General features: G+C 32.3%; 3 protein-coding genes and 1 non-coding gene across 4 annotated transcripts in view; 3 read left to right on the plus strand and 1 right to left on the minus strand.

The window, feature by feature from the left end:
* The window catches only part of LOC143148182 (uncharacterized), a 63,686-nt gene extending 61,565 nt beyond the window's left edge, over positions 1-2,121 (plus strand). The window contains exon 7 of the mRNA XM_076314215.1: positions 533-2,121. Coding sequence (XP_076170330.1) covers positions 533-796 — 264 coding nt within the window. The 3' untranslated portion in view covers positions 797-2,121. The remainder of the gene's footprint in view (positions 1-532) is intronic.
* Wmd (serine-threonine kinase receptor-associated protein wmd) lies at positions 1,546-4,774 on the minus strand. The gene is made up of 5 exons (XM_076314216.1): positions 4,481-4,774; positions 3,029-3,327; positions 2,736-2,965; positions 2,258-2,394; positions 1,546-2,167 (listed from the first exon to the last, which is right to left on the minus strand). Exons 1-5 carry the CDS (start codon positions 4,593-4,595, stop codon positions 1,956-1,958), a joined length of 993 nt encoding a protein of 330 aa, XP_076170331.1. The 5' UTR covers positions 4,596-4,774; the 3' UTR covers positions 1,546-1,955.
* Positions 4,775-6,318: 1,544 nt separating this feature from the next.
* Trnaf-gaa (transfer RNA phenylalanine (anticodon GAA)) lies at positions 6,319-6,391 on the plus strand. The gene has a single exon. It is a non-coding gene; the product is annotated as a tRNA-Phe (tRNA).
* A 3,861-nt stretch (positions 6,392-10,252) lies between these two features.
* Positions 10,253-13,205, plus strand: part of LOC143148329 (uncharacterized) — a 130,921-nt gene continuing 127,968 nt past the window's right edge. Inside the window, exon 1 of the mRNA XM_076314584.1 lies at positions 10,253-10,664. Coding sequence (XP_076170699.1) covers positions 10,598-10,664 — 67 coding nt within the window. The 5' untranslated portion in view covers positions 10,253-10,597. The remainder of the gene's footprint in view (positions 10,665-13,205) is intronic.

Below are 13,205 nucleotides of genomic sequence, written 5' to 3' on the forward strand. Positions count from 1 at the left end.
TTCAAAGGTGCGTGTATTTGCGGAAGTCGGAGATGATTTGTTTCACGTGTAATTAAAAATAATCCAAATCGGGTCACGTTCCAATTCATTTTCGAGGAGAAGAAAACTTTGCCAATGTATTGACTGTCGCGCAGATCGAATGAGAAATGTAAAAATTTTAATTCTCATTTCGTTACTTGAATCCGTGGTAAAAAACATCGCTCGAAAGCGAGAATTATCGAATTTTGTATTCGCTCGACACGCTCGTTGTCACAGTTCGGTCAGAAAACTATGCTATTACATATGTATTATATTAAAACTCGTTCGGTGTAATCTATATTTTTAACTATCCACATACGTATAAATAAAATGTAAATTCTCAATAACTGGTCTGAAATTTATATTTTGTTTCGTCGAATAATAAATCCTTTCGGTTTCTCGTAAGAACCAACGCGTCGCATATATACGACGATTGGTTGAAAACCTGTTACTTGTTATTATGTACAATTTTCTAAAGCCCAACGATAACGTAAGTTGACCGTTTTCGTTTCAGACGCAATGCGCATCTCTGAGGATCACGGATTGTAATCAGCTTCTGCGCGAAGCTTCTCGAGAGGCGATCTTACGCGACGATGTATGCACCGCTCAGTGTGGTTTCGTTTTGGCGGCCACGGAAGCTACCTCAAGACTTCAGCAGTTTACGACACCAACGAGCTTCCCTGGTTTCGTGCCACACAGGAATAATTTACGAAGTGCACCAACGCCAGTTTCTTTCAATGGCTTTAAATTACCGGATCTCTCGCAGTTCATTGGCTGAGCGAGAGAAACTTCGGCAAAGACTTTTCGTACAATTCGTTGCTTATTAACTATCACATGCAAGAGACACACTGTCTTCCTTCAAAAGACTGTACAACGACAGTAACGTTCAGCAACAGTTTAATCGAGCTATGCTCGTCATTGATAATTGAATTGATGATTTACGATACACGTTGCGTGTGCGTGCTCGTGTTTACCTTTTAATGTAATCCCCGATGAGAGGTCGAGAGTATTCGCAGATGTATAACTACACGAACGTCCCGGAAATAATATATTGAGATTTGCGCGTATTGTGTTTGATCTTAACCGGAATTAATTTAAAGACAATACCGTTTTTTATTGTTTTGAAACAAATACCTCTCAGTTCTTTTTTTTTTATTTGTTATGTTTACTATTATTATTGTATAGATTATAAGAAATATGTAATTTACGAAAGAAGGCGTACTCTTGAAACCATAAAGTGGTCAGTACACAATGCGTACATATACAAAGCTGTCATTGCCAATTTGAAGGAAAAATTGTACAGTGATCTCGTAGTACATAATTGCGGTGTGAAGGCAAAGAGGACTCCAATAAATTGTCACGATAGTTAGTAATATTGTGACATTGTTAGAAAGAGGGATAAAATGTGAATATTGTACTGGGCGGATGAGTGATACGTGTTTTAAGGAATTGCACTGGCGCTATACCAGGCAAATCGTTTTTATACTTGTACAGTAATTATTACGCGAAATAACAAATGCGAACACAAAATTTCATTCTGAATTGTCTTTCTTTCTGTCATTACACCTCTATCTAATTTTGTAGTATAATAATGGCATGTATAACGTTAATAAATGTTAATGTTTCTTTTTTCTTCTTTATAATAAATAGTCAACGGCGTTCCACACTTCCATGACCTATCAGACTACCGTGAAGTTTGGTCCACATTTTAGTCTTCTTCGGAGTACCACGATTAATAGGCTGATTTTTGTTGGAACTTGTTTTACAGAGATCCAATATTTACATAACATTTCGGCAGCCACCAGCTAGTGAAATAAAATTTCAACTCGAGTCACCATAAACATTCCTTCTTTACTGTCTTGCTCTCACTTCTACCCTATAAAGTGTCTGTTTTCAAATATCAAAATTCTTTACGGTATCCATAAATTGTTAAATTTTTAACTGGCAGGAACTTCTTGTTTATTATTAAGCACTGTAGCCGTTTCTTGTATCATAGGCGACTGCTCTGTACATCGCCAGAGACCATAAGTTTTGCCAACAGTCGTTTGCCATAATCTCAAAGTACCATCTTCCGAGCCACTTGCATATAATTCACCGTCTGGTGAAAAACGTACACAATGTACAGGTCCAAAGTGTCCTTTGAACGATTCTAAAAATAATTTTAAATCTTTATAAATGTATTAAAATACAAAGAAATTAATCTTCTATAGTACTAATTTTAAGAAAGACACGGACTTACCAATTTCTTCACCTGTACTATAGTCAAATTTGTACACTTTTAAATCTTCTCCTCCGCATACAAAAATACTACAATCTGGATGTAAGCTGGCACTATTCACTTGCGTTATCACATTGTATTCGCGTATTTTAGTTAATCTGTATAAATGAAAATTTACTTTACGCATCGTACACAAAACTAACAAATTCTTTTTTCAGTGAAACTTTTCAAACCCTCAAGTAGCTTCAAACACGTAACTCATTAAAATGTAAGGTGTTGCACCAAGAGGTACTTCCTATTGAATCAAGGTTATTTTTAAAGGCTATGTAACTGATTTACAAATACATGATCGGGATTTTAATCGGTTTGTCCGAACAGATGCATATAAAATACATTGTATTTTTTCAATTACCTTCAACTCTTTCCATTGTCTATAGTTTTTACTTTCTAGAGTATAATTTACTGATTTTATATTCATAAATAAAAAAATAACACGTACGCTTTACTATTCCAAAAAGTTACTACATTGTTGTGAGTAGTTGTAATAACAGTTCCATCCTTTGACACTTCCATAGAATTTGGAATTGTTGGAAAATCTACCCTCTTTATTTCTTGACCACTGTTTCTATCCCAAACTCTCAATGTTTTGTCATCGGCGCAAGTAATTAATTGAGTATTGTTATTGAAAAAGGTAACATGTCTTATAGCATGTTTATGACCTGAGAAAACCTGTTGATATCATTCGTTAGATACAATATTACTGTTTCGTTAAATACAAATACAATTGTGTACCTGTGGTGCTGCTTCTGGTTTGTTAAGATCATAAATGCGTACAAGTTTTTCATTAGATCCGGTACATAAATAATTGGAATCGGTGCTAAAATCAACAGACTTGACTATATGCTTATGTTGAAAGGAATAAATTTCTTCTCCTTTAATAGCATCCCAGACTTTAACATTAAAATCAGCAGCACCTGAAGCAGCTCTTGTAGCCTCAGGGTTCAAAGCAACACCCCACACTGCTCCTTTATGTCCTTCAAATGTTCCAATCCAATCACCAGTATCTCCTTGTCGTAACATGGGTTTGCCATCTAAAAATCATACAAATCTTTCGAAGTTTTATCAAATAATTGACCAGCCAAAAATTTTAATGAAATTTTAAACTGTAAATCTAATAATGATGTTGAACATTTTTTCCAAATATGCACTGAATTCTTAACTACTATATAATAAAAAGATCTATGTTTTAATCCATAACCATGTGTTTCTTTTTACAACCTTTGTTATAGGCAATTTACTTTTATGTAACCTTGTTGATAATTATTATAATTTTTTGTATAAATATCTGTTCATAAAAATGAAAATAATATATGCATATATTAAAAAACATATTTTGTACATTACAAAGCTATAGTATATAACAAGATTTCATATACAATAAGAATTTCTTTAATGGAAATAATTCTTTACAATTATCTATTATACCCATATGCATAGCTAGAAATATAATCCGTATATAAAAATAATAGTAACAACATTGTAGAATTCTTATTTATTTGACATTAGTTTGACAGAAGACCACATGTATTATGTTATATTCTTAAATTCAAAAGTAAATAATTAACGATAAAACTTGAAAACAAAAAATAGATGGTGGCAGAATTTGAACTCAAACTTTTCCTCTACAAAGCTATCCTTTAGTGCGAATAACCATCATTATTACTTGTAATGGATTTATGTTTAAAGTTCCTTATTGTTCTAATTATAATTGATTATAAAAATGTGCATCGGGATAAAATACTCTGTAAAATTTAATTGATTAATTTTTATATTCACATCCCCAAATTTCATAAAAAGTTCAAAACCCGCTAAACATAAAGTTCATTTGTTTCTCCAATATATCTTAAAATAATACATTCGAACAGTAGTGTCATCCAATAAAGATGTTAGAGGCATGACTAATAAACAGAAACAAATATACCATATTCCAAATGTATTTGAAAGCTAATCCTCCAGAGAGAGAAGCATATGCTACAGTAACAAAAGGATTAAACGGGAAATCCATAACATCGTGAACACACCGTATCTAACCTCGAAACCCATAACTCGCAAAACCTTGGTGTCCGAAGGAACTGGGCCAAGGAGATCAAGAATTGAATGTGTCGATCATGAAACAAGAAAAATTGACTGACACGAGGTAGCGGTAAGTTTTCCCCAAGCACAGGAAAATCGACAATGAATTACCTTTGCATGCCGAAATCAAATAATATCCAGTATCTGTGACATCAGAGAATGCAAGATGCACCACGGGTCTAGTGTGTCCACTACACGTCAGCGGAGTCTGTTTCAAATTCGGCATAATGTCCGATTATAGCCTTGAACAATGTAATATCCCCCTTTTTTTCGATGCGCCTACACTCGGTAGGGCGCGACGAAAAAGTATACTTTTAAATTTTCTTTACCACCCCTTGCGAGTGGCAATTACGTTTTTTAACTAACCGTACGTTCTCCTTCAACGAACCGTCACCATCTACGTACGATGCGACACTGAACATTGTGAACGTAGCAAGCGCACTAGACTGTAGGCCAAGTTCAGACAGGAAGAACATTATGGCGGCCTCGTGAAGTTTTCAACTTGCTTCATCCAGTTTCGAGGACAGAACGTGAGAACGTCGTTTATTCCTGTTTTTCCTTTAATGGGTATTCAGAAAATTGTTCTCCGATGACGGTTTTACGAACACAGTAACGAATTTATTTACAACGTGAACTTTATGAGTAGCGCCATCTACTACGTTATTACTTTGGCTTGTGCAAAGAATAAGTTCAAGTTAATAGAAATTGTTCGTTAGAGAGAATTTTCAAATTAGCCAATCTTTAACTCTTAGTTAAGTTAATAATATATAATTAAATGAAATATCGAATAGAAAATCGAATCAAGTAAAACCTATGTTCTATAATTCGACCAATTCTTCGGGCAGCTTATTTACTCGAGTTACTAAAAAAATCAATATTTAGTAGATTAGCGTAATAGGGAAATACCAGAATTATTTAATTATATTTTGCCAACATAATTAACTACAGTCAATATAAAACTTGCCGAGTAACATTTCCCACATAATAAAATTTATATTGGATGAAAATATCGAATATATATTCGTGAAACTTGTACAATTTTTGTTTGAAAAATCTACCTAGTGTCTTTTTCCTTTGCAGAATAGAATATATTAAAAATAAACGTTAATGTAATGTAACTAATTATTATGAAGAAAGAATTACACAAAATGTGCTGTATACTTCTTTTATTAGTAACTTTATTATAGAAATAATAAATACAGCATGTCTGTAGAAGCACTGTCTAGATTGAACTTGCCTTTACGTCCTTGACTCTCTCTTTTTTCATCTCTCTCAAATTCGTGGTTTGTTTTCGTAGTGTCTGCATCTGTCTTTGTCTGTCGCACGAATTCGCTTTACGACCGTGAGTTTCAACCGATCTCTTTCCCTTCGAATAACCTTAAAGCCTGTTCTGGGAAATGTAAACTTGTGCATCGTGTAAAGACTAACAAGCAGCAGGATATGCGAAACAATGTGATAAAAGTAGGTCGTATTAGAAAACAAAGAGTTGAATATGGACTATGTACGATAAATTATGAAGAGTACTTTGAACTTAACCAATCTATTGCAAAGTATTATTTCTTAATTGTTTTATTTAAAAAAATATATAGTATTATAAATACTGTTCCCAACACAGATATACATGATTTAACAATTATGATTCTGGAAAGTGATTATATTGTTAAAAATTTGGTACTGAAATCTTTTAAGGATCGTTTTTAATTTTTACATAACTTTGTTATTAAAAATTAACTAATTAAAATGAATATATACATATGGCAATTACATAACACAGGAAAGAATGATGTTTCATAATTTGTAGCAATAGGTGTACAATTTATATATGTAATTAAACTAATAATATTGAATATATAGAATATATGTTGTAAATTTACAAATTAATTAAATACTATTAATGAAAAATATGTTAGTGTACGTAATATTTCTGTATACAGAAACTATTATCACCAGCCGAAATAGCTCAGTTGGGAGAGCGTTAGACTGAAGATCTAAATGTCCCCGGTTCAATCCCGGGTTTCGGCAAAAGATGTTTATTTTTTTTAAACAAGTACTGGATATTTTGTATATCATTAGAAAATTAAATTCTATTATACAAAAATGTGTTTCAACGTAGAATAGTTATAATATGTTTTCATTTATTATAGTAAGTAATTAATGCATATATTACACAAAATGTTACTTCAACAAAATTTTAATCATATTTATAATTCTATTAGTTATAAATTTCGTCGTACAGTAAAATCATAATTTATGAATTATATTCATAAATGTGAATTATTTATCATAGTAAAATATAATACTACTCGTTTTCGATGATAGTGACAATACAATTTTGAAAGTAAACATTTTTCAAAATTAGTTTAGACACTGTAAAATGTTCTATCTACTAAAATGTAATTGATAATCGTTCAGTAACAATGTGAAGAACGAAATTATAAATACATTGTTATGTATGATAGAAATGTATTTAAAGTTTAAACTTTATCGTTATGTGTTTCAAAATTAACGAATGTTTAGTTGTATTATGTATTATTTTATTACTACGGCGTCATTTTTTTAAAAACGTATAGTAAATGAAATGCATTTGATTTCTGTTTATCCGAACATGTATTTACGTTAACACGTGGACGTATTTACGGTTGACAATGATGTTCCCTGAAACTGATGATGCAAATGACAGCGACTAACACTCATGCGGATTTTTTGCTGAAGTAGAACAGTATAGTTTGGAATTACAATGTGTAAATAATACACGTACAAACCGAAATATTGATGAAAACTTCCCAGAAAGCGTACTTTTACATTTTCGAAAATAGAAACAGAAGGAAATATTAAAATATTCCAATTTTTCTCGCAGCAATCCTGTCTTTTATTTATTCAGCGGCGATATTTACTGTCCTCTCAAGTAATATTTATTTTCATAATAATTTCGATATTTATATATACTTTTTAATACAAAATAATTCTTGCAACATAATATAAAATAATGCAATAAAAAGTTGCATGTCCGTAAAAAATTTAATTTCAGAATGAAAAGAGGTAGTAATGCCTAGACCGCGCTTTTGGAACTACAAACTTTTAATTAAACCCATTGAGGAATATGCAGCTCTTGGAAAATGAAGGAAATCTACAACGTGTTGTATCTAGCATAAGAGAATTGAAAGATAACTTTGCCACGTATGTATACTTGGTTATACTATACACTTGGTTAACTCTTGTTTTTACATGTAATAAATAAACCCCAAATATATCATCAACGATTTCACAATTGTTATATTTCTCCTTTTTAGGAAACGTTGAAGGAAAAAAATATTAATAAATTAAACCAAAGATGTGAAATACCTTTAAACGATTTTAACAGAAATAATCATATCCCCAGCTAAATTAAAAATTTTGAATGGTTTTAATCTTTTAAAGAATTTCATTCATTACTAAAAATGTTATTAACCTACTATAAAGTTTAATTGCCCATTAATTATTATAGAAAAAAGTTAAGTTGCAGATGCTCAGGGTTTTTATTCCTATGTGTCGCTCTAGTTTATTATTCAATTTGCTAGAAAGTGTTTAGGACAGACTAAAAATAATATTATCACATCTTGTTCTATTTTTTCATAAATATTAATTATTTATATTTAATACGTAATACATAAATAGGACGAGCCATTCAGCATTAGAATATAAAATTACATTATAGATTTTCTTGATAGAGAAATATTATATTCGAAACGAAGAAATTGTTCGTTTTGAAGAAGAAAAAGTTATGTTGAGCAAAATTTTTTCTAAGGGTAATATTTTAAATGGAATGATAAAAAATATCTGACGAAAGAACGATATACACCATTTTATATTTTGAATTATACAAGTATGTGCTTTACTTGCCGATTAATTACATTTTGTCAATGTATACAATTTTTATTGGTGAAAAGACTATATAGTATCTCCAAAACTCCAGTATTGGATCCGGGACTATAGCCATGCCTCCAACAAAATGTAAAATTACATAATTATTTCTTGGTTTAGATTTCTTTTATACATAGGTTCCAAATTTGGAACTAATAGTAATTTTTTTTTTTTTAGAGGCATGGATGTAAATACTCCCAGAGTTCCATACTCTTTATGATCGTCACGTTTAAACTTTTGATTATTTTAATAGAAAAACGCGTTCTCTAATTTTACGTTATTCTTTCTGAATACCGAATCGTTAAATGGATCTAAGTTTTGTTACGTAAAATTGTTGCTCTTCGTGAAAAAAATCTATTAAAATAAACATACAATAGTGAGTGTTACATAGCATAAAACCATATGCACAAAGTGCTCTATTTTGTTTGATGAATGTATTATAATACATCTTGTTGATAGAGATTCTGTTCACGATTATGTATCGGACAGAAATTATTTATCAATAACATTATAATATATTGATATGTATGTTAGCAGTGACCTATTTTTATTTTTCAGCGAGAAGTACCGTGTACTGCGGGCTCTGACACAGCTTCGTCTCACGAAAACGAATGGAACACCTGTAATCCGGTTTCTTTTGCCTTGGGGATAACAGAAACAGGTCTCAGATGATGTGTCACATATTTCGAAAAAATCGATTCTTAATGGTATTTCTTCCCTTTGAAACCCTCAATACGGTCAAGGTATTTAAATACCTTCAAGTTAAAGGGAAAAAGATAGTTTAAAAGTGAATAGTAGTTGGTTATTTAGCTTATGAATTTATGAATGGGTTAACTTTTTAGAGATATTAACATTTACGAATACGTTCATTTTTTAAATAACTTTAAATATTGTAATATGGAAGTAAACTCTATTATGGTAAATAAATATTCGTAGCTATATTTCCCAATAATGTAATATAGCAAGATTGTCACAAAATTGATAAATGTCATGGGCCAATATCAGTTTGAGCGTTCATTTGTTTCAAATAAATTAATTCGACTCTAAAGATTTCAGAGTTGAATAATTTTGTTAACTCGGTCCTCCTTATTTTCCTAGCTTTTATAATAAATGGCTTAACGTAGTATCTATTCTCTAAGAAAGTGGAAAACGTTTACTATTTACAATTAATCATATATCCGTTGTCTTCTTTAACTTTATTTAACTAAATACTTAAAAGATAATAATAAAACACAAGGATCGAAACAAGTAGAAGATTGACTTTTAGAAATGAAAAATTGCGTAATGGTAATGCATGAAATATAATTAAAAATATTCAAATAATTATCTAAAATACCATTTACAGTTTGTACACTAAATATATGTTGCATTATTTATGCCAATGCATTAAATGAAATAGTTCATCGATAACTATTAAAACGAGACATATCTGTGTACATGTAATCGCTGCATAAAACATAATCACCAATAACCGATCAATAAATATAATACAAACCTTTGTGAAAGAATTACAAATAATTTTTTTTTTGAATTTTTTCCAAACTCTACAGTTTGCATATTTGACGGACACGCGTGCCTGTTGCGCTATAACGCTTCTGTATTCGTGGTTTCAACCAAGCAACGTGCATACATTCACACGTGTACATGCACGAGCACATACATACCTATGCGCGTTCTCAGTCAAATTGCTTGTCACAGGAGTGCAAACAGCAGAAAAAGAACAGTATTTCAGGATGTCAGAATTTCATGACCACAAGACAGTATTTAGCGGGGTCTGTTCCCAAGATATCCGTGTATCTCGTAAACAGGGAAAAGCACTTTTTAAATCCAACAAAAAAGTCGCAGAATGTTGCCTGCGGTTAGCGATGGCCATTCGCGCGCCCTGATTGGTCGAGAGTCGCACGTGCGCACAACCCCTCTCTCGTGGGACGATGCGAGGGTGCTCGTCGCGCCGTGCTCAGTCGGTTTAAGGCTCTTCTGGAGGGAAGATGTTGTCCGAGCTATTGCCGGCGACGAAACGTCAAGCCGAGTTCAGTTGAGATTTAAATTAACCGTTGCTTTGCTGGACTGCGAGAACATTTATTGTTATGAAACGTTAATGAGATACGTGCGTGACCTTCGAATAATAGAACTCGTACTCGAGCGTGTTAACGGGTAGCTATTCACGAATGTTTACATGGTAAACATCAGTGCAAGGACAGAAAACAGAGGGTCCTTTCGACACTCGCGATTGTGCATCGTTCACACGTGCGTTTCCATACGATCGTAAATCGATTTGGTTGTTCGTCTGCCACGGGACTTGCTTGCCTGTTCGAGCTCAGTGAAAAAATGAGAACTACATCGTTGCTCGCTCTCGTTGTCTGTCTGCAGTGTCATGTCACTGGTTCCAATGCTGGTGAGTCGTATAAAATGTTTTTCTTTGGTTTACCACTTTGAATATCTGTTAACGCCTGTCACCGGCCGTGGAACTGCACGATATTTAATATCCGAAATCGATGTACCACCATCTTTGATGTCGGAGACTTAGATAATAACAATTCTAATTTCTTATGCGAAGAGCGTCAACGTCATTAATTCTTCGCAATACGATTTATTTTTCGGGTGCTTTCTAATGTGCGTTATAAAATATTTATATCTTTTAGCAAATTTAAAAACGTTCTGGAATTTGAATACTTGATTCCATACACTATATACATACATAGGTAATGCTTACGAATTTCTTTGTCGCGTTTAGACTAGGATAACAGCAAAAATAATAGAACAAGTTACAAATGTTAAAAAGAAATAAAAATGATTCTTTCTGAAATCGAAATTAGTTGTCATTGGTAATAGGAGGATGTGTCTCTTGACGTCTCTTGAAGTATCGATACGATTCAAACATCAAATATCATTGAAATCTCAACGAGGAAACGATGTAACTAGTGCAGTATCATTATTTGAGTAACTAAAAACAAATTTTTATCTAAATAATTATTCCAATATTTTTCACGTAGGGTCAATTAAAGCTGATATAACGAAAATCAGCTTGATGATAAAATAGTGGGAAAAGTTATTTTCTTGAATAATTACTATAAATATAAAGATGAAATACAAGTGGAAGTGTGTCGTAATAATCAATTTTCAAATTATGGATGTATTTATTACATTTGTTTCTAGTCTGTGCATTCGAAAAATTGACCACGATCAACTATGGGCAATTCATCAGATTCTGTCCTCATAAAGTTACTAATTGTGAATACAAAAATAATGTTATTACCATTATGTGCTTTAAGATATTAATTTAAGCAAAGTAACGGTTTACAATTAGCGATGATTTTAATTAATATGAGACATAGTTTTAGTCGTTCTTACTATATGAATGTATATCGAGAAACCATTAATATAATAGACGTTATATCCCAGATGTGGGCTTTTCGTCCGTGGACACTGGTAGACTGATTTTAACAGCTCTAAACTTCTATAATTTCTATTATAACATCTATTATATTAACGATTACTAGGTATGTAATTGAAAAAAAAAAAGAATAATACTGCGTCTTGCGTCGAACTAATCGCTGAGTGATTTATTTCTGACGAGTTGTTAATATAATTCAATAGATCACAAACTTGACGTAAACGATACATATCGATACAATATTCGCATGTCTGAATCATTTTCATAGCGTTCGAGGACGTTCGTTAAAATTCTTTGACACGAGGGTATTAATTTCAAACATAAATGTATCGATAGTCTCAAAAGATGTTTCAGTTCCATTCAAGCAATCGGATACAATGCTTCGAGAAGAGTAGCACGATTCTCAGCGACCATATTTTATCAGAAATTTCACCGTACAATTTTGATCCATTTTTGTCACCGTTGTACTCTCGTAAGGTTTTTAAATCGTTTCCTCGAGTATCTCGCACGTCATGGCTCGTAGCTAGTAAAATCGGTGGAGCTTGTAATCGAATTTCCTTGGACGGTTGGTATCGGCTTAGGATACGGTATCGGACAGGATCATTTTTGTCTTCGCGTAACATCGTCGGTGAAATCCACGCGGATATGGCGTGGCGCTTGCGGCGGCAGTCTGTGCATCGTAGATAAGGTGCTTAGTTCGTTGGTACAATGCATTTCCGATTGTAATACGAAAATTCCTCCCTCGTCTGGTTCGATAGACCTGGACGATCGTCGTCGAGAAAAATATCGTTTCGCGTCTCGCGGGACAATTCTTCTCTGACACGCGTTAAAATTACTTGTATTTGTCTTGGATATAAAGCCGACGTCGACGATCGTTTGTACGGACTGCGCAACGGGAACTTATTATCGTCTGTTTCGGGGTTAATGCTAGCAAGTTGACTCTATAATTTGTAATTGATTATCCACAACAGCGATTTACAGTTTAAAATTGATATTTCTTTTTAACGAAAACGTACATATATCGATACTCAAATAAGCACGATGATTTTTGTCAGATTCGTTTACTCGTTGATCTTTCATTGAAAATATATAAACGATTTCGAATTTTTTTTTTTTAGATAATTTTCAGTTAATAACATAAATTCGATAAATCCCAAGAAAACGATACGATACATATTTCGTAGTAAGCGAAAGAATGATAATGAAAATTTGTATCAACGATATAGAAACACTTTCCAAGCAAACGTACCATTTTATCAAAGGTTACCATTTTATATATACGAGCCAGAAGAAAATGTTTAAAACAAAAGTGGTTCTACTTTTATTTTTTAAATATTTTCTGTTGTCTGATGAGTACAAATTGGTGAGCTTTGATCAAACAAAACGTTTGCTCGAAAGTAAATTTTCTCTATAAATTGTGTCTATAAATGAAAGAAAAACAAGAAAGTGTACAATTTTTAGAATATATATGAGAAAGAAGCATATTATTGTGTATTATTTATCAAGATGCTATTTATATATTCCTAAAGTTTCATAATTTCT

Source organism: Ptiloglossa arizonensis, chromosome 6, assembly GCF_051014685.1.
Source record: "Ptiloglossa arizonensis isolate GNS036 chromosome 6, iyPtiAriz1_principal, whole genome shotgun sequence".
Classification (NCBI taxonomy): Eukaryota; Metazoa; Arthropoda; class Insecta; order Hymenoptera; family Colletidae; genus Ptiloglossa; species Ptiloglossa arizonensis.